This window comes from Bombus bifarius, unplaced genomic scaffold, assembly GCF_011952205.1.
Source record: "Bombus bifarius isolate JDL3187 unplaced genomic scaffold, Bbif_JDL3187 scf7180000009125, whole genome shotgun sequence".
Taxonomy (NCBI): Eukaryota; Metazoa; Arthropoda; class Insecta; order Hymenoptera; family Apidae; genus Bombus; species Bombus bifarius.
The window spans coordinates 3,831,267-3,853,937 of record NW_022884914.1 but is presented as its reverse complement, the minus strand read 5'-3'; the positions used below and the strand labels follow the sequence as shown (position 1 = coordinate 3,853,937).

The window sequence follows — 22,671 nt, the reverse complement described above, 5'->3', positions numbered from 1 at the left end:
TTATATAAATACTTTAACTTATTACGTAGTTTTATGATAAATATATAGGATATTTCAAAATTAAAATCAATATCCAAATACAAACATCGGGTTTGCATCATAAAAAAATTTCTTATATATAAAAATAAGTATATTGCAAGATCCAATATAACTAAAATTTTTAGTTTTGAACGTATTTATTTGTAATTAGTTAAAATAATAATTAACAACACACCTAGAGGAACATGGATGTAGCGGTCTGTGTCGTCAGTTGAGCGGATGTTCTCCCCTTGGCATCCTATAGCATTTATTCCACGCTTCCAGTAGCAGTACACAACTATGAAACCGATAAAAGATCAACAGGGGCAATCCAATTCTGGATATAATGCCCCAGGCGAGAACCCCGAAGAATCTCAGCTGCAGTTCTTGCGAGATCCAATTTTGTGTGATCACAGTATCAAAGGCCCACAAAACGGAATTACTGAACAGCAGGAAAGTGATCACTTGCCTGGCTGGTTTCGCTATTATTTGGAAACGAGCTATGCAAGATCTCTTCGATGCTTCGGCGATCAGTGTACTTTGAGCGAAACATTGGATTAGTTGTAGAATCGATGCTGTGAGTAGCATGATGTGTCTTCCTTGTGTTTCGTCGCTTTCGTCCTCTAGAAGAGCCAAGGAACAGGCAGAAACAACGATCGTGAAAATGGAGTATAATTGAACTCCGAAAAGGGCCACGTTTGATAATAAATTATCTAAAATGGCTGGTGCCCTTGACACTATGGACATCTGACGAACTTGAACAAGTCCACTGGCTGTCATTAAGGTACTCAATATTAAAATGCTGGTCAGTGTGCCACAAGTTAACCAGGATAAAGTCGACGAAGGAAAATGTTCGTCTTCTCTTACGACCAGAAATATCAGTATAACTACTATGCCAGCTACCATACATAGTATTCCTAGGAATAAACCTTTGCTGGAGCCATCGCAGCCGACTTTGGTATGACTCGTCAGATCTTTGCTACCGTGGAACTTCTGCTTGTGTGACAACCGATTTCGACCCACGTTCTGACCCATTACAAAAGTTACTGCAGCAGCAATTAAACTGAAATCAAATTGGAAAGAATATAAAATTCAGATCACTTAAGATGTAGATTTTGTTTAGATATAGATTTTAAGGTATTATGATCTTGAATTATATATGGATCAGCGATATAAAATATACCTAAATTGCACAATAAATGGATATAAAAATGGCATGCTCGATGTCCATAATTGTCCAAGGGTGTTTGTATTCAAACATTCTTGTAATGCAATCACTTGGGAGATTTGTTCGTTCGAGATAGGTTGATATGGTTGGAAAACTTGCTTTTCTATTGGAGAATGATCTGAAAAAGATTAAATAAAAAATCAAAAAAACATATTTTTATATCGTACATTTTATAAATTGATATAATTTTTTACATGCACATTTATAATATTTATTTTCACATTAAAATAATGTTCATTGCGTAAAACATACTTATCAGATCTCGAGAATGCCTTGTCAAAGACTCCGGAAATCCTCGAAGATTTAACGGAGAAGCAGAATTGTGGATACCTCGTTGAGCTAAATGAACAAAATATGTCCATTCTTGAGCAGAATCCCAAATCACTAGACGAACCCAGACAGCAATATTCGTGGCAGTTAGATGTATAAATCCAAACCTCGCTGCTAAACCGAATCTCTCCACAAGAACCTATAAATAAAATATAGTCAATTCTATCAGCTTGTTAATCCTACTTTCACTAGTTTATTTTGCACCGTGATAGTAAAAGTTCAAAGAATTAAAAACATTTGAGTCAATTACGAACAGCTACGTATCTTGTTAGTAATCGCTGATAATCTTTAGAAATTATATCTTCAAATATCGTAAAAGAGAACGTTATTGGATTTTCAAGAAGAAAGTGAACCTATACAAAATTTAGTAAAATTGCGTTCCTTTTTTATAATCGAACTTTCCATAGCTTAGTTCTTAAATTAGAGAGTTATAATTTACTTGATTAGTTATTACTCGAATACGTGCATTTGACACATTTGTTACTCTGCTTTTAAAAAATTGCTAATTAAAATATCACATATTCATAAATATTATACAAACGAATATCTTATGTCACTAAAGAAATATGATACAAATCAAAGGAGCGATTGACTGCCACACGAATTTTATGTATTTTGTCGTAAAAGTTGCCATACATTGAAATATACAACATCATAGCATTTAATTTATGCAAAATATTATATTGTATTTACACACTTTCTCTAACAATGTTATCTAAGTCATATATATATAGGATGTGTATGCACATCGTTAAAAGTTGTTTAGTCTACGAAAATGCTAAAAAATTTAGTAACGTGAAATGAACGTAAAGAAATATGTAAATCACTGTGGAAAACTTATTTCTAGTGAAAATATTTATCTCAAGTTAATTCATCTAATTGAAAATGGCTTATCAACAATAATTATCATATATGTAGATTGGTATATCATTTACGTTTTATACCTTCGAATCAAACAGCAAAATGAAAGTAATACATATCAGAAGGATGAACAACTAAAACGAAAAATTAGAAGTATCACCTCAATTAATCTTAAGATTTCGCTTTCGATAGCCTCGACCCAATTGATTCTACACAAACATCAATTAAGATCTGCTCACCTGCGAGTTTACGAAGAGAAAGTGCATCTGCAGAAACGTAAATAGCCCATGAAGCACCGGATGTACAAAGACAACGTCGCTCAAGCATTCCGCCCCTTGCATCATGGAATGCATCGCCATCTCTAAACCGTTGAAGACGAGAGTCGCCAAACCGAAAACTGTTTAAACGTGTTCATTTTTCAATGCTATCTTCCCTTAATCTTTTTTCGTATAAAATCAACATTGCCTTATAATATCGAATCACACTCCTGACATGAATTAACTCTTTTGCTATGGTTCCTTTAAAATCGAAAGCTTTCAGCGAATAAATACCTTTGTAGATATTAGATTATTAATAAATAGTTTTATGGATATGTAATCTATCGATAGACCATTTCTATAAACATGGAAAAATAAAGTAAAATACGCATGAACGTTTTATTACTTTAAATAATTAATTGTGACGCAATACGTACAGCTGGAAATAAAAATGATTTTAAGTTATAAGATGTATTTATACGCCTTTAGCATACGATTACTCGATATTTGAGAAACTCATCTGCGAAAAAGTTAAAAACTAAATACACAGAAGACTGACTTTTATAATTTCATCGAAGTTCAATGTTACAACTTTGACTTCTCTACTCCAAATGACAACTGAATGCCATCAGTTGCTGAATGCAAAATTCTATCTAATGTTTCAATATAATGTTTCGTACTAAATGTTGCATTAAAGTAGTAAACAGTTGATCGATAAGGCAAAATGTTGATGGGCATTGAAGTGGCCAAAAACACTCACGGAGCGCTCCAACCCGAATGTAGAAACTCGTCGGTGCTGTTCTAGATCGCGAGATGTGAGCACGTTTCAATGATCCAAACCTAGTTAAAGACGCGCCACCAAGTTCCGCATCGTCCATACCGGTTGCACCGGTACCGAGACTCCCGCAGCTGTCTATCAATACCCAAATATAGATACTGATGATCACTGCTATGCTTCCTACGTACAAGTACATCAGGAATACGCCCTGCAAGTTCAAGTGGTAAAATAAACAAAATTACATTGATATCTTGGAAAATATACATTTTTACACAATGTACATTCTACACGAATAAATGGAAAAGTTTGGGGAGAGAATGATATAAATTTGGAAAAGAATTTTTCGATATTTGAAGAATTCCCTTTTCTTAAATAATACAGGAATTGATTAATATGAAAGAACTCTGAAAGTAGATTCTATTAATGAGTTGAGAGTTAACAATCTAGAGTAATTATAAATGAGATAACAACAACACGAGTTATCATTTAAAAGACCATAGATCATTAATTGTATCTTAATTAAAACACAATTATATTAGCCCTGAAATCTATTTATATCTTTCTTTTATTAATAAGCTTGAAAAATTATATGTTTAAAAATCTATGATTTTATAGTATATTTTACACGTTAATTTCTAAAATATTTCAATTGTCACCGATATCAATGCTCCACTCATGAATACCATTGTGATTCATCCTCGTCGTCAATATTTCTTTGACTAAAAGACTTAATTATCGTTATGAACTATGGTATAAAGAAAAGAACAAGAAGGCACGCCCAGGAATACGAAAGACAGGTAGGAAGATAGAATACGGTCCTCGATTCATCGTAATTCACAGACTGTAAAGCTAAAGAAATACATAACTTCATGAGTTCATCGTGCGCTGAAATACGGTTTGTGTCATAAGCAGCTTGGAAATCGTAACTACAATGCTTCAAATGACGGTTACCGTAATAACACAGTTTTTCAAGTCAAACTGATTCATAATTTAGTCAAGAGAGCATAATACAATTGGTGAAATTAATTACGAATGCCGTTTGAAATGGACAGAAATGACAAAAATGGTGACACTAATTCATGTTTCTGTTCTCGACATATCGATATAATTATATCCATGATCATATAATAGTCCTAGAGATACAATATATTCATGATTTTTGAATATGAATATACGTATATAAGTATATGCAGGATGTTCCAGTCTTTTCCGGCCATACGTTATCGGTATATTCTACAAGTCAAGATAAGAAAGAAATACGATATAAACATATGCTAATGGAGGTATTGTTAATGAGTTGTAACAAAAAAAAATCAATATCCGAAATGAGTAACGAACGTACGTTACTACGATACTAGATATGAATAGATCAAATTAGACATAACACTTGTACGACTTCGACCTCAAAGAGTAATAAACGAAAAGTTCAAAAAGCAATAAATTTTATTTGTTGCCGCAGCCAATCTTGTGTTGACGGGAATAGTGAACATTTTGAAATGGAGTTGTAATTGGAATTGTAGAAGTATTTTTTATACGTTTATATGACATTTTTTCTTGTCTTAACCCATAGAATATACTAACAATGTATGGCCGGAAAAGACAGGGACATGCTGTAGTGATTAATTCTATGATTATTACTTTCCTATTCTTATTACATCTTTACTTTAATTACTGCAAGAGTAATGAATTTAACATACAATAGCTATAATTCTCTTAAATTCTGTCTCATTTGAATTGTTTTACAGTATATCTATAACTATGTCGAATTAAAACTAAAAATTAAATCTATCTTTAAATATATTTCACACGACGTAATCCATAATTATACGAATCACAGAATTATGGAAGAAAAATTATTATTACGTATTTTATTATGAAGAATAAATCTCGTTACTTTGTACAGAAAAACAAATTGCAAGTATGGGATATAAGAAGGATATAAATTATAAGTATGGGATTTATCAGTAGAAGTATGTATATAGTAACATTTTTCATATGAAGATATTTACTTTCAAATAAATTTAAATGTAAAGGCAAGACAATTTTGTTACATATACATGTACCTATCTGATAGTACTAAATAATCAAGGGATCAAACGTTAGCCTAATATGAGAACGTGGGAAATTATTTGCAATTACGCTGAGGAAGTGGGACTAAGCCGCAAACCACTCAAAGGTCATAGAATCACATCGAATACAGGATATATTGCCATGAATCACCCTCATGTTGTGAGAACAAGCAAATCGAAAGGTCATATCACAGATCATCTCGAGGTCGTAAGATCTGCCTCATATTTGTATATGATTATACAAGTCCATAGTCTACAACTCTGCAGATTAATTTCAGCAGCGTTATGAAAACAAACTGAGTACATGGCACATTCATCATCATTCTGGGATTGTGAAACTATTTTCGGATGAAAGCATATATAACACAGACCATTTTGATATTGTAGAACCATTGAAGAAATTGGTCTTGGCAAAATTTGAAATTGCAACCGTACTACTTTGATAAAAATTTAATACAAAATAAAATTTCGATATTTATCTTTCCATCTTCGATGGGATCAAAGGACCATGTCACAAATCATCCTGATATCCTAGGACCATGGAATTTAACAAAATTTGAAATCGAAACCCTGTTACTTTAATAGAGATTTAACGCGATATGAAATGTCACTATGTATTCTTCCATTTCCTCTATAAATATTAATTCACACATGTGCAACTGCAAAACCATTCTATTATTTAAACCTCTAACGATTCAAATGAAAAATCACATGGGTATGTGTTTCATAGCTGTAAAGACGCAGTAATTGACTTAACTATCATAAAACCTATAAACGTTCGCGTTTATAGCGTATTAAGAAAGAAACGTGATCTGCGATGAACAGTTCACCAGAATTATCCCATATTTAGCGTTATCGTACCGTTATCTAACCTGGAAATTTCAAAAAATCTTACACGGAACGATCATAAAATCCACAAAGCACAGAAGAAAATTCACTAAGTTTTATGTCTAACGACCTTATGGGAACGAACGTATACGCGGAAGAGCTCAGGTAAAAACTAGAGACTCTACATTCTGGATGCGACAGCAACACTAAAATGATAACCCAATGACGCACATGTTTCTCGGTAGCTAAATAAAATACTACCGAACGTGGTATGTTTATTTCACATATTCACTTCGCAATTTGTCCCTTGCTATAATATTCGTATTTTATGGCTCGAACGCCTTCAACATCTGTTACTCTTTGACGTTTAGGATAAGTGCTAAATTCTCCAATTTTTATGATCGTAAGTTATCTGCATTAATGGTGATGCGTTTAGATAAATGAATAGTCTAGATTAATAAACAGATCTTATTTAATATTGCCCGGTAGTCGAATTTTTATGTTTCAATTCTGCTCACATTTCAACAGAAGATTTCACGAAAAGATTTGTAATATTCGAAGAAAGACTTCGCATAAAATTGGAACAATATATACGAACAGAGATTCTCTCATACTTTCTTTAAACTTGAAATTCTGTAACACTAAGAAACACAATTAGATCGAGAGTGATCCAAAAAATGGAACAAGGTTCAAATCTAACGAATCCGTTTGAAATTAAAAAATCTCTCTGCATACCTGCAAACTGAGCAAAGGAACAGGAGTGTCCATGACCTCGGCCAAGCACAGAGCGATCATCAGCACCACGACAAGCTGGCCGTAAACGTTCGAGAGAATGATCCATAGTTGAGAACTGTAACAATCACCATAAAAACCGAACCGTCGACCGCGAGATCTTCACCTCATCATTTTTCACCATAAACATGAACTCCATTCATCGTGAGTTCATCATAGCCAATACTTATCTCTGCCTTCTGATAAATTACTGTTACCTATCTCGTATAATGCGCGGAACGTATCGCAATTTATAAAATTACAGTGTTTACCCGGTGAAATCGAAGACAACCATTACTTATTCCCTTTTTACATCGTTCGAAAATTAAATGTGTATAGATCCAATAAGTTGTTTGAGAAGAGAGGTCTTACAAGGGTTCAGAATGATCCAGTAGATCGCTCGTAGATCGTGTCCTAGAAAGGATCCTGGAGACCAGAGACCTGGATGGAGCGGCCCTTGTTACTTCTGCATTGTTTGTCTCGGCCTCGGTGTTCCTTTCACCCCTATTGGGGGCTCCTCCAGGTGCACCCTCCACGGTGCCACCCGTCGTGCTTCCTGTCTCGTTCAGGCTGTCCTTGTCGTGTTGTTCATTGCTGGCTGAAATTGTTAAAGAAGATCAATGAATGATCAAGGATCTTTAACGTATCGAGTGCGGGTAACTGCACAGTGATGTCATGTCATGGCTTGGGTGCTCTCGGAGACAGGTAACGTTACGTTGTCGCGTTAAGAAAAAATTTCACGCTGAGCGGCCACGTAACTTTGGCTCCGCGACGCGTTAAACGACGTGTTAAACAGTATAATTTAGTCTAATTTTTATATTATTATAAATAATAGTTTAAATAGTAGTATATAATTTTTCAAGCATTCTTTTTAAATCGTTTAACAAGTAACTATCAATAGTAATTGAGAATTCTGATGTTAAGAAACTGTCTGTTATATTTTAATATGCTGTTATATATTTATATTCGTTCAATGTATTTCAATTATCTGCATAAAACAAAAATTATTTTTCTTTCTGTTTTTTCCGTAGATACACTAAAATAAGATTTTTTAAATAATTTCATAGTTTTTTCTGAAATATTCGATTTATTTTCAGAACTTTCTTTACAATCATATTGTTCATTTTCGTTCAGAGACGCAGGAACTAAGGATCGAAGAACACTAAAAAATGTACTTATTTGCATACAAAGCACTAGATACTGCAGAAGTTTGTACAATAATATATATATAAGACGTATATATGTATAAGACATATAAATAATGTATATATAAGACAGTAACATATATCCAGGTGGGAAAGTGTAAATAAGAGAAACTGAAAGAAGAATGGCCACGAAACTTGGGAAGCATGAAAAATGCATCAGATTAGGCTACATACCATCAAATTACTACAGATTCGAAGAGTTGTTGATCTCAAATCTTTTTCAAGTCACATAAACAGACTGGAACATGGCCTTTTCACTTTCTTCATTATACAACTTTACTAATTAAGAAGACTGATGAAATTGTAGATCAATGAACCATAATATGCATACAGATGCTTGCATAAATTAAAATTTTATATAATACGTATAAAGATTCTGATAATAAGCTGAATGGCTGCCAAATTTTACCTGGTGATTTTCTGTTGAGTAATCTTTTTCTGAAGTTTTTTATATCTGTTTTTTTCGTCTTTATTACAGAATTTAGATTGTCATAACCACTTAGCTTCGACAGTCAAGGTTAGCATTATATTGTTATTAACATTAAGCTTATTAGAGTTTTTTTATTAAAGTTCATTATCGTTAAATCTTTAAATTCTTAAACTTATAGATTATTCAAAAAATGAAGATAACAGTATCAATTAATTAATATTAATATCAGTTAATGAATATTAAAATAGTAAAGCAAATAGTAAAACTTGCGTATTTAGAAGAAAAATCATTAAAATGTTATTTGTTACATCTAAACTCAGGTATTTAACCAAATATTCAACTATTTAATTTGCTTGAAAATTCGTGATTTCATTCTGCTCTTCTTTAACTTATCGCTTACTACTTTGCCCTATTTACTCATCATTTCAAAATTTATCCTGAAACCGAAATAAATTTACTTTTACAATGCTTAAAAAGGACTCTTGAGCTTAATTTACATAAAGAGCTATCTCTTTTTAAAATTTCATTAGCTTTAACAGTTGTATGTATAACACAGTAGCAAGAAATTATCATCATGATACACATATTTAAGATAAAGTGGATTTTCGAAACTGTTGCCCAAATTCCATTTGGAGGCTCGTTAACTGAGTCTACTCTCCGTGGCCTTTTGGGTCAGTAGAGTAATACGAGCAACTTTCGCTAGAGGAATTCGTACATCCAACTGTTCCTTCGGTAATTTCGACTCGACTGATTTAAAAACGTTCTAAACGCGACGAAACGGATCTGAGAGTTAGAAAACTCGATCACTTTAACGAACAAGGTAAATAAAAAATTACTAATGTATTGAAAGTTAGAAACAATTATAACAGGCCAAAAGTATAATGATATTCGTCATAACAGATAATATTGGAAATTAAATGATATTGATGATAAATCGAAATCCAAAGATATATCGAGGATTAGGAATGTAATTATGACAAATCAATAGTATGTTATAACATTATACCTCATGATATTAGGTTGAAAAATTTGTAGCATCTCTGACAATTAATATCAAGTTTCATTATATGTATATTTAGCTCAGATGAAAGAAGATTGTTTTTATCTTAGAAGCTTACAAACACGGCAAGTTTTTTCTAAAAAGTGATCATAAATCTACATAGATGAATATAAGTAAGCACTACATAGTAAAAATTTACCATTAAATATTCCTAAAATCGCAGAATTCATTAAATTGTCCAACAGACGATATAAGAAGCTAAATCCATAAAAATATATTAGCCGTGAATTTTTCTCAAACATCATCACCACTAAAATAATCTAATAGAATGTGTCATAATAGTTGGAATTAAAAATCAAAGCACTATTTCACAATTGAAACGCAAGTGACCATGAAGCGTTGATAAATTAAAGGAATTCATTTCTTTGAAAGCCGCATCGTAAATTCGTTAATTGATGCAACCACAATGCAAATAATTGTTTTCCTTTACATTTCTTATTCTTACTCTGATGTCGATGTACATATATAGACGTTCTCGAGATTTGTTAAGTCACTGGCAATTAACTGGGCCCGCGCTACCGTATAATTGAGTTGTTTAAGGTAAAAGTGATGTAAGCCAGTTTTTCGCGTACTTCGTTTAACACCACATCTCGAAAGCGTAAACTTAATTCTAGTTTATGCAGAAGTGATGTAAGTATATCTTCATTGGTTTCCCGATGAATAGCAGATTAAGTGAGAGTCGTCCACTCGATCCCTTACAGAATTTTTAATTTATCTTCACTATCAAGTAATCGACTTTTTTGACACAATTAATTCCAAGAAAAACTGATCGTCTTTCTCTATACACATAAACCTGCTCGAGTACAAGAGAACGTCACTTCATTACGATCATAGAAATACATAGTTGAAATACTAATCTCACCTCCATTCATATTAACCTAACGTCAAACGATATTCAAACGATATTCCAGATAGATCATCTGGATTCTTATTGTTCCCCGACAGAGATTGAAATCGGTAAAGTGAAGAACGATCGTCGGTGGTTGTAAGGATTGTTCATAATGATCTGTAATAAATGGACAGTCATGAATACCGCTCGTTTCAAAATGTTCGATAAGCATATTCGCCGAAGAATATTCCGTTACTTCGTGATATAAATTATTATTACTTCAGTTTCAAGCTGTAGGCGGTCTTCGTACAAAATCAATAGTACTATTGGTAGACTTCTACAGAGATGAATACCTGATTATGCAACGTCAGAACTTGAAGGTGAAGAGTCAACATTCGACAATTATTTTACAGAGATCATCAACAGTAACTCTGTATTCACATATCCATAGTACCGTTAATATTATTTTGCGGTACCATATACACTGGTTATGGGAATAAATAAAAATAGAGTATATGTTTAAATGATTGAGAAATATAACTTTGCCAATATAGCCTGTAATATAATCACTTGAAACAGATTCAGATCTGCGACTGGATAGTCTTGATCCCATTAATCTATTGGTATACTGATGTTTTCGCACTAAACTTTCCTATGTATACCTACTATTTTCTCTAAATCAAGATTACTATTTATTCTTATTAGTAATAGATAAAAAATATTGAATGTTTGAGTTACTAAAAGTTGAATTAAGAATGTACACAAAACTACAATGTCTTAGCTATATTTGTTAATGCATTAAAGAATTACCAAATAGAATAAATAACAAAAGGTTGCAATCTCTTAAAGATAACTGAAATAAAAATTGGTAGAAAATGCAGTACCCTACTATAATATTCCATTCAGGATTAAAGAAAATGAGGCGCAGTGGGAACTTGATAGCAGTGACACGATGATGAATGGGCCAAGAAGAATAATACGAATTGAAAAGAAACACGCAAGATCATTTGAAGTTTAAAATTAAAGATAAAAATTGTACTATATTATGAACGTAACTTTTATTCAAACGAAAAAGATGTGACATTTTTTATCGTAAATTGTTGATGCTATTGAATTATGAAAAAACTTGCTCTCCTTAATTTATAGATAAATAATAATTCATTATAGGTAATTGATACCTTTGAATTATGGAAAAATAATACTTGGTGTGCTTGATTTATTGCTACATAATATGTACAGTAATGTATAAATGAAGAAACTTACAAAATATGTTAAGATATTCGAAAAAGCGTATCATTGGATTAGCGCGATTCTAAGTCGTAAAATATATATATAGAATCAATCATCAAAATACGCGGATATAACTTCAACGGTGAATTAGATTCGATGGAAATACTAAGAAAAGTTGGTATGAAATCATTGGCCTATTTAATCAAATGGGTAACAGAGCTCGGTGAAAATTATTTATCATAAAATACGCCCGTATGTTTTCACACAACCTGTTATATATAACTTGCAATTAAAAAAATTCTAAGATATAGATATAGATAGTCATAGATCTTAAACGTTATGGCACAATAAATTTGCGGGAAGTAAATCCCACAGAATGTTGAATGAAATTAAATTTCTTTAAAAAGAATATTTACATCAAAATGGTGAGGTATAAAAAATATGAACAGAAACTGTTTCTTTAGAGAAAAAAAAGAAAGAAAAGTTAGCATTATAGAAAAAATAATGTTTATGTTGAAATATATCAGACTTTAATATTCTGTAGGGATTAAGTTAATTGTTGAGCGAGAATAAGCAGATATGAGTATCTTTTTCAAACTGAGTATAAAATAATTAATCAATACCTAAAAATATATGTTAAAATACTAAGAATTATTAGTAGAATAATTATAGTAAATAAAGTAAGAATTTATAGTTAAATATAGAATATATTATATAATGTGTTTTATCGCTTTTGATCCGTTTATATGGCTTGGAAGGAATCGTCGGTATTATGAAGTGAAATGTGAAATTTTGTGACCCAGCTGGGTAGAAAAATTAGGTCGATACCGCGTAAATTTGAGACCTTACGGTTTATCTTGAAACACGGTCTGTCATTACGCTGTCGGAGAGTTGCAAAAAAGGTAGAAACTCGTCTGTCAGCTGGCAGAAGGATTCGAGAAATTCATTTTCTTTCTGACACCATGCTTGCAAAAAAATAGATTCTCCGAAGTTTTATTTCTATGTCATAAATCATGAAATGAATTGGCGCCTGTTATTAGCATTTTTGACAGCTTTTACAGAAAATGACTAACGATTCATTCAAATCATTTTCATTTCAATACGATTGATATTATAAAAAAGTTTTAAATAAAACAATAAATAATTCAATAAGTATACTGTTAAAAACACATAAACTACATGTACTAAAATACATATACGCTTAAACAGAGCAAAGATATTAAATCATCCAATTACTATGAATAACACATTTAACAAATAAATCTCAATCAACAATTCATTCGCTATTGTTAATATGAATGTTTCAGAAAAACAAAAACGACAAAAATGAAGAAAGACCATTAAGCATAAACTCACAATCACATCATCAACATATGGCATACTACGTCATCAACTAATAACAATAAACTATCAATTCGACATTTATTATTATAATTCACCATATGCACGAGTCCAAGAGAAATCTATATAAAAAACAAAGAACCCGTTACTTACACCAACTGTTCGCGACGTTAATTAACATACAAAAATTTACCTCGCGGGGCTTTCTTAAAAGAAAACAATCGTCATCACAGGCACGCTTGAATCATCGTCCATGATAAACGTTGACGTGCGTTCCTATAGCAGAAGACAGGCAGCGTGCACCACGATATGCAACTGAACAAGAGAGATGTGCTCCAGAGACTACCACCAAACGGAATGGCTTGTAACCCAGAAACATGCCAGGAACATATCGACTGGTCTGGGACACAACACGGTGGTGGTAACCAAGATGATGATGAGAACTATGATGATAATGAAGATGACCGCCAGGATGATGATGCCGTTTCTCGTAGCCTCGTTTTCAACACTTCGACAAGACTATACGATCAACGTATGCCGCTTAGCTTCTGTTACTTTGATATTTTCGCAATGATGGTGGCGGATACCGTAGGATATTTGAAATTTCCCGTGGAATTGGATAACGACCTGACCTAGATGCATCTTCACAAAATTGAATTCACAATCGGATCATATTATTTCTTTGTTTCGGCGAATAACACGATATTATTATTCGTTATTCCCTTATTTCTCTATTTATTTATTTATTATCCCTTTTCGTAGGGTTTCTTGTATAATTAATAATTCTGATATTATTATACGAGATGTCAAGAAGGATCGGAAACTTCAAGAGTAAAAATCTTCAGTCAGATGGATTTTTCTGCGATTAATTTAGCATTCATAAAGAAAGATTCAGTTCTTGTGCTATTAACTTATCTATCCTTGTTTTGATAAAAAGAAGGATGATCTTTCTGATTGAGTATTTTGGAACAATACTACGGCACATATGCGATAAAGAAATGTTTTATGATGTTTATTAATGAGATAATAACAAAGATTATAAAGATCTGTTTGATTCAAAGATTGTAAGGTCTGAAAAGATGCTCGATATAATTAACTTGCAATATCATTGTGTAAGGGCTACGGGTGTTTATGCATTTATTTAAAAATGCACAAAATGCATATAACGTGCAAAAATATATAAAACCAAAAAAATAACATATTCATTAGATCACCTAGATTTCATTTCTTAATTAATTATACATTTATAAAAGTATGAATTTGCGTAATCATCCGGAATCAATTTTTCATGTTAATCCACAACTTTCTAAAGATATCACTTCTAATACACAAAATTTTCCTCTTCTGACATCCTTTTCTAACGATTGCAATAATTTGCATTCACTTCCGTGTTTATGAAGGAATTCCCTCTTAATATCCCACGCATCGAACACTCAATTAAAAGATCGCGTTTCGCGAGTCCTCTGTAATTTACAGAAATGCCGTCCAGCACGTATGATGGCCAACCAAGCGGATCGAAACTTGTTTAATGTCATGACGATCAAGATGCGCCTTAAAAGATCGTGTTGCAGGACATTCGGTGGTTTTGACACGCCAACGCGCACGAGTGAACCGAAGGCGACTTCTAGAGATTAATACGATCACGAGCATGCGATCCTGTTATGATTCGATTAATCGTTCGCCTCTTACGGCGTGGCTCACGTGAAATCTTGACTTATTACACCATAATGCACAGTTCATGACACAAGAACGCTAAGAGTCGAAAGTATTCGCCGCAGCCACCTGTTGTATGAATTATCGGTTCCATTCGTGACTCGAGGTCATCCGCCTCTATGTACATACATATCTCGATTTCTTAACTTGGCTAATGCATGCTTAACAGATCTCATTAGAGGTATGAGTATGATAGATGTAGGAAATTGATAGGATGGAATTTTATATATATAAAATTACTATATTATATACTACTACTATAATACTAATATATTACTTTTATATATATATATATATATATATATATATATATATATATATATGTAAGTAACTTTAATAATAGAGCAATTTGTAAAAATCGAACGATCGATCGCAAATAAAAGATTCATTTATTCAGTTTCAAGCATTATTGCGTTAAGGCGTGGAAGAGCGGATCTTTAATAGTCTTTAATAGTCTTTAGAAAGTGTAAAATGATGTTTGGATTTTGTAAAGACTAAATGATAATATTTACAGCGGTAGTAAGGTGTAGCTGATCTTCAATGTATTCTTTGACCTTGATCAGAGAAAGCTGAATGAACAGATTCGTACAATCAAAAAGTGAGCGTTTTGGCAAACGTCTAAATTGAAGTTGAAAAGTCTATAATTTAATTCATTAAAAGAGTATTTAACTGAAAAGTATGACAAAACACGTGTTCATTCAATGAAAGTTTTAGTCTGTTCACTGTTATATTATATATTGTAGACTAAGAATGTAAAGTCGTCATTAAAGTAAAAAAGGTTATTTACGTCGATGAAGATGAACTTAACAAAACGTCTAGGTTGACTTTCCATCAATTTAAAACGCACTTTTACTTCATGACAATGAGTCACTCATCGCAAATACCTTCGTGAAAAATAAAGAACCTGTTTTCTGTACCTTTCACTTGGTCACTTGAAAGTTCAAACCGAACTACCGATAGTATCTAAAATTTCTCTTTTCTCGATTCATCTCGCATAAAAAGTGACTTTGTGAATCGACTTCGAATAGAAATAAACTTATATGTTTATGGAAGTAAACAAGAATACTACCTCTAAGAATTTGCATTTTATAAATCCAAAATTTTTATGCCAGATAAATTACTGTTATACCTGCCAACTATAAGTGCCATATTGCCAAATATTAAACGATAATTTTCAATATAAATCCCTAACATCGATTTACCATGAAGAATCAGAATAAAATCTGAAGTATCTGAATTTCTCCTTTGGTATATGACATATATCTTCGAAGGTGTCAGGAAACTATGAAAGAGAATTTTCCACAGTATACACCAGCCTCATAAAATATCGTTCCAATCTCCTCAGCTGATTGTATCTTCGCGGATTACGTGTTCCCTGAAAGGATGCCGATGATAACGCTCCTACTTTTCCTCTTTTTATACTTCAGCCATGCGAGACTAATCGTCTCGTTTTACGGCGCATAGAACTGAACGGCTCCGTGATCATCAAAAAAACGACGACTACTACCCAATTTGATATTCCTCTAATTAAGATGCATTGCTTGTCAAGAGAGAAACAAAAATGGAAAAGAAACGAAAAAAATGTGGGAAGATGCAAAAGTACGTGAATAGTTGTTAACACTACAAGTAACACTAGGAAGATCATTCCATTTCTTTCGACTCGTCATCGAATCGATAAAAGTTGTTATATTTCACAAAATTTTGACACTTGAAAGAAATACGTTTTTTTTATGTTTTATATAAAATAATAACGTACTGTCTTTAACAAATTTTCGAAATATAAGACGGTTCTCTTCTACTCTTAAGATAAACATGAAAAAAATTCTGGTAAATAAACGTCAAAATTTCACTTTGAACAAAAATATGAATGTTCCTTTCTGTTTTATACAGCAATTGATTTTTAGACAGGAGAGAAGCAATACTTAAAAAGGATATAAAAAAAAGAAATTCTGATATTTCTAGCGTTAAAATTCGATACCAAAGCGTGATAAATAATCGTGAAGATATAATAGCCTCGATAAAGAGGGAAAGAACCAGTTCCGACGTGTGACACGTGAAATTATGTTCGAAATTCATTTTCAGCGCTCAACTGGTTTCTTTGGAAAACGATCGTTCGCCACGTCGTCGTGCATCCGTTCGCAGGATAAAAATTCATGAAAGTTTGAATGAACGAGGCAACGACACACACGTTAAATCGATTTGACCGCTCTTCACGATGCAACGAATCTGCTTTCACGCGACTTGCATCGATCGTGTGCATAAAGGACAATTTGTCGTTGATCAGGAAACGAGCGTTTCAATGCGATTTCGAAGCGAAAAATTGCGCTACTCCATGGAAAAGGACATTTTCCACGGATACCTTTCACCTCGTTTTACTCTTTGCTTTCACGATGTACGCATCCTTTGTGCGTGCTTCTGCAACGCATTCTCTTGATCGTGAACTTTGCTTGAACGAACGTATTCCTGCTAAATATTATGGTAATTTTATATTTCAAAATCGTTGGATTTCGAAAATTGTTGGATCGAATATTAAATTTGGAAAGTTGCTGAATGTGAATTAAAAAGCGAAAAACGTGACTTTTCTCGAATTATTGATATAATGTATTAAGAGTTTCTTATACTCGAATGAATGACTCCAACTAATCTTATTGGAATTATTGGAGTTATTCAAATATCAAAATACTGCAGTTAGAAGTATCGTAATTTATTGAATTAAAGTTTGAAGTATCTATAACATTATATCGGTCTGAAGACATCCAATTACATGTACTAATGAATAAGATCTGTGGCAGCTGAAAGGATTAGAAATGGGCACATGACAAAAATTATGCGACATATAGAATATATGTACTTATGAGGACATTAGAGAAAGTTCAGAGGGAATTTGGACGGCATTCACAGCGCGTGGAGTGTCAAATGTCAACCGCTTAATTACGTCCTAAACGACAATTAACGGTTAGAAAACACATATGTTACTTGTATAACACTTAATGCACACAATTAATTTTTCTACTTCCTTAATAACTTGTTCACAAAACTTTATCTGTATTCATCGCGAAGGCTATGTGACATTTAACGCAAACGAAAACGGTATGTGGTATTAGATTAAAAGGCACGTTAACGACGTTAACAGAAAAATCTTGAACATCGTTAAACGGTAAATAATGATGCCTACCATATTTATTAGCTTAAACTCGACAAATTTAATAGACGTAATACCTAAAATAAAATTTTCTTCTCCTTCTGTTGAAAAGTTTAGAGTACGAGAAAATTTAAAGAAGCTTAAAGATGTTTAACGAAGGTTGAAATAAAAATGAATTCATTAAAACGGGATATAATCTCGTACTTCTAAACAATATCTTCTATTGAAATGGAGCTATCAACAGTTTTATTCCCAGAAAAAATAAAAGAATTTAATTGAATAATGAGCAAATTGCAACAATGCATGAACATGAGCTGATTTATATTCGGAATTTTCTTTTATTATCTCGTAACCAACATGCAACGAAAAATTATGCACTGAATAATTCATTAATATCCATACTCGCTTATAATCTAAACGAGATTTCCACGATTCTAATTTCATAGATTTCGACATTAAATTTGACTTCAGCAATGCTAAAAATCACAACATCTAAGAAATATTTTTATCAAACGAATTAATCGTATAATAATGATATTCTCATGAGAAACTAAGTATCAAGTACAAAAAATTTCAGACAACAACAACATAGATAATACCGAACTCACTCAACTAAAAAATTTATTTTCAGCAAAAGAATTACAACCGTTCAACAGTGCCCACATGAAACATCAAGGAAAACGGTACAAGAATTAAAATTCTCATACTTCGACTAACAGGAAAACGAAATATCACTAACAGCACAATACAGACGGCTGGAGTGAAGGATTTATCACCATTCTTTCCCATAAACTTCTCTAAAAAATGTTTTTCATCCGTAAGAAAATATTTCTGTAAAGTCTACAGACTCTCGTGTGCAAATGCAATTATACTGTTCTGGCACTCGAAAGCAATAGGGGACTATGATGCGCGAGCAAAAGTGGATAACTGTACTGAGGAAGCCGGTTACAGTAGATGGCAAAATAAAGATACAAATCCCTCGAGATGCGTCGTCTAACAACGGTAACGTGGTAATGTGTAACAGCGACAAAGCTGTCAGAAGGCCAATAATCACGGCGCCACATGTTGGATAAATCGATGTAAGTTTCGTGATTAATGATCTCGCTGATACATACCACTGTGGAAACGAAGTGGAACGAGAAAGTAAAGGGTCATCGAAGACAAAATGCTTCTTTGGATCACGCGTTTCGTACAAAGGACACGTTGCTCTCCACTTTCTTTTCCATGAAACGAAACGCGCGAAGATCGTTCAACTTTGCGCCATTAACGACCGACGACATTCGTTCGTCATGCGAGATTATTCACCAGCCACAATTCACAAATCCTTGAATTTAGATTTTGTAAATTACAAATTTCTATTAATTCTTCCTTTTCAGAATTTTAGAAAGATTATTATATTTAATTATTTCTTTATTATTCATTAAATATTTTTCTGATCTTTTTCTCACCGAGGAGACCTTATTATTTCAACTTTGAGTGAATTATAGTTTATGTTACATGTTCTATTACTGTAATCAGTATTAATTAGAAAAAAAGATTAATCTCTCATTGAGCGTTAACTTTGAATGAATCGAGAAACGCACGAGATTTTCTAAAATCATTCGTTCTACGCGTATCACTGTTATTCTCCCTCGAATATAAATAAAAGAAAGTCAATACGACATCGCATGGCTGGAGAAGTTGGGAGAAAATATTACCTGATAATTTAATATATTTATGTTAAAAGATACTAAATTAACTTATTTTCTCGTTAAAACGATGTCTGTTGTCTTATCTCGGAAAACTATCATCTGTGGATCACAATAAAGAAAGTTGGTACTGGAAGAAAACAACCGAAATTTATTTCGATAGTTCTCTTTCGTTATAACATTTTCTTTTATCAATCCTTTCATCCTTTGAATGTAGCTGTCATTTATATTTACGCTACCCATTACATAACTCAATTTCATCATTAATTTCTACGTATAAAAATTCACTAAACGCCATGATCAAAGATCCATGATACTTATCATACACGTCTACGCCATAAAGGGGAGGAAAATAAGACAGATAAGGTGCAAAAACAGCGAAAGTTGAAACCGTCTATTCATTACCGCAGACAGCGATAAAAAGTACTGGAACTATGAGATCCATGAGAGCCATTCGATGTATTCTCAAATAGAATCCTCGTCATGGTGAAAACTCGATTACTGTGTTCCACGGGGGAAGATTGAAACACGACATACGTGCGACTTTAATCCTTAACCAGCGGTATGAAAATACCGCATAACAGGCAGGATGGGGTTAATAGGCTCTGTGGCAGGCTAATTTGAAGAGTTTTTGCAGCCACTGAAAAGTTGAAGACCGGCATGTACCGTGAGTCATCGCCGACATGCCATAATGCAGGTGTATTGTACACGTTAATTATCCATCAGTTAACAACGTTATAATATGTTTCATGGTACAAACGGTACTCTTTAGCAGCGAAGATAGTTGATTGACTAAAATGGAAACTCTTCTGTAGATCATAGTTCATCCACGCTACAGCAATTTTATTATATTTGGTAAATTCAAAGTCACAGAATTGTAAAGCTAAGATTTTACGAATTTCAATTTAATCGTCTATTTCGATTTTTAGAAGTGTCATCAGTGTTTATAGCTTCATAATCGATTTAATTATAATTTTATTTTCTGAAGGAAAATAGCAGTAAAGAAAGATATCGATCGAAATAAACACAAATTATATCAATTCATATACGATAAATTCCTTATACTGATCCACATACAAAATAATATTTTATTAAATTTATTTTGATTAGTTTCAACACCCAGATTCATAACACTGTTGCTGCAGAATAAATAAAAAATTTCCACAAATGAAATTCACCTATCGCGGAAAACAACTGCAGCTCTTTAAAAAGGAAAGTAGGTTATTCCATTCGATCTATAGAAAATTAATCAATTGGAGAATTAAATGCTATTCACACTTCCAGCCTAGATTTCATCGAACACCTTGCCAGCTAGTTCCAATAACCGTTAACCATCGATCGAATTAGATATTAGTATCGAAAACAGTCCGACAAACAGAATATTGGTTAATGAATGCATTGCTAATAAAGAAAACTTCGCACGTATCAAGTGGACGAGACGCGTATACGCACGATTCACGTCGGATCTACCGCTAGCTATTTCTTTTGGTCGCCGACCCGATACCGTACAGTGTACAACGACTAACGAACAGCTTGCATACAAATTCATCGCGTCTTGACAAACGAAACTATGTCGCGCGCAAAGTGTTATACCGTTGTACTTGAACAACCATCGTGTCGGATGATCTCACCGCAGTTGCATCTTTCACTCAACCGGATCGCCGGAGATCGAAGAGATCACCGACTGAGAAGAGATTACCACCGATTTCCCTCTACTAGACCGAGAGTATCATCGAATAAACGGCTGTATTAGCAGAACAGAACATGAAGAATCGGTCTCTCACCCTTTTTATCCATTGCCGAAGACGTGGAAACTGTTGAAGCTTCTTCAGGCACATCCACTGCTCGTTCCTCTTTGCCAGAAACGATTCCACCGATATTTCCCTTAAAATCCTCCTCCTTCGATATCAACGCCTCGTCGTTCTTACTATAATCAATAGTAGTTTGATCGTCAACTTTCTTCCATTCCGATAAATCCTTGTTGTCCGCCTCTGTAGCAAATCCCTCGAGACCAGCTATGTTCCGAATATCAGGCACCAGGGTCTCCTCGTCGTCCTCTCTTATCCGCCATTTAGCTCTTTGATGGTGTTCAGTGGTCCCGTTGTTCTCGCGAGCCGCGATTTCACTCACAGAATCCACCACCTCCTCGACCAGCTCCTCCTCCTGAAGCATGTACTCTCTTCTCTCATTCGGATTCTGGTAAACACGGTAAGGTCCTACCAAACCGACGATTCCTCTGGGCACCGCCACGGTCCTCTTCCAATCCGCATGCAGCTGATCAAACTCTCCCAAGTGGTTCGTGTACATTTCACCGAGACTGAAGAGACGTCGCGGTTCCGGTAGCTGTCGAGACGCGACCTGTAACCAGCGGCGAAGTTCCTCTTGCCGTGAACAAACCTCCAGCTGTGCTTGCCTTTCCTCCGACGATTGTTCTTTGATCGGCTGCAGTTTCCTTTCGAAACAACACGTTTCGTTTAACTGAACTTTTTTTGGTTTTTTCACCACGCTATACAGAGGATCCTCATCTTCTTCGAGTATCGTCGAGTCTTGAAACGTTAATTTACTGTCTGTCGGTAGCCAAACGTATGGAAGCCCCCTTTGCTCCACTCGAGATACTTCGTAACCGCTTTTTCTTGGTTTTTCACTTTTCACGGCGCTTATTACGACCACTTTGTTTTTTACGTTAGATGGTAAGTTGTTGGCAGAATCGTTGCTGTCGAGAACACTGTATATAGGCTCGCGAGTAGCAGTCTGAATCCACTTCGGTCTGTTCTTTGGTTTAGTCGAGCACCTAAACTGCTGCGGATCAGCTGTTGGTGTCTTTCGTTCTGCGTTTGCAACGGGAATGTCAGTTAGTTCGGCCACCATGGTCAGGTGTTTCGATTACGATCTA

General features: G+C 33.7%; 1 protein-coding gene across 1 annotated transcript; it reads right to left on the bottom strand.

Annotated features, from left to right (window-relative positions):
- Positions 1-72: 72 nt before the first annotated feature.
- On the bottom strand, positions 73-22,671 carry LOC117213834 (proton channel OtopLc-like). Its single transcript, XM_033459529.1, has 8 exons — positions 21,563-22,671; positions 7,513-7,738; positions 7,105-7,219; positions 3,455-3,680; positions 2,677-2,834; positions 1,499-1,715; positions 1,202-1,364; positions 73-1,081 (listed from the first exon to the last, which is right to left on the bottom strand). The coding sequence occupies exons 1-8, from the start codon at positions 22,644-22,646 to the stop codon at positions 247-249; spliced, it is 3,024 nt and encodes a 1,007-aa protein (XP_033315420.1). The 5' UTR covers positions 22,647-22,671; the 3' UTR covers positions 73-246.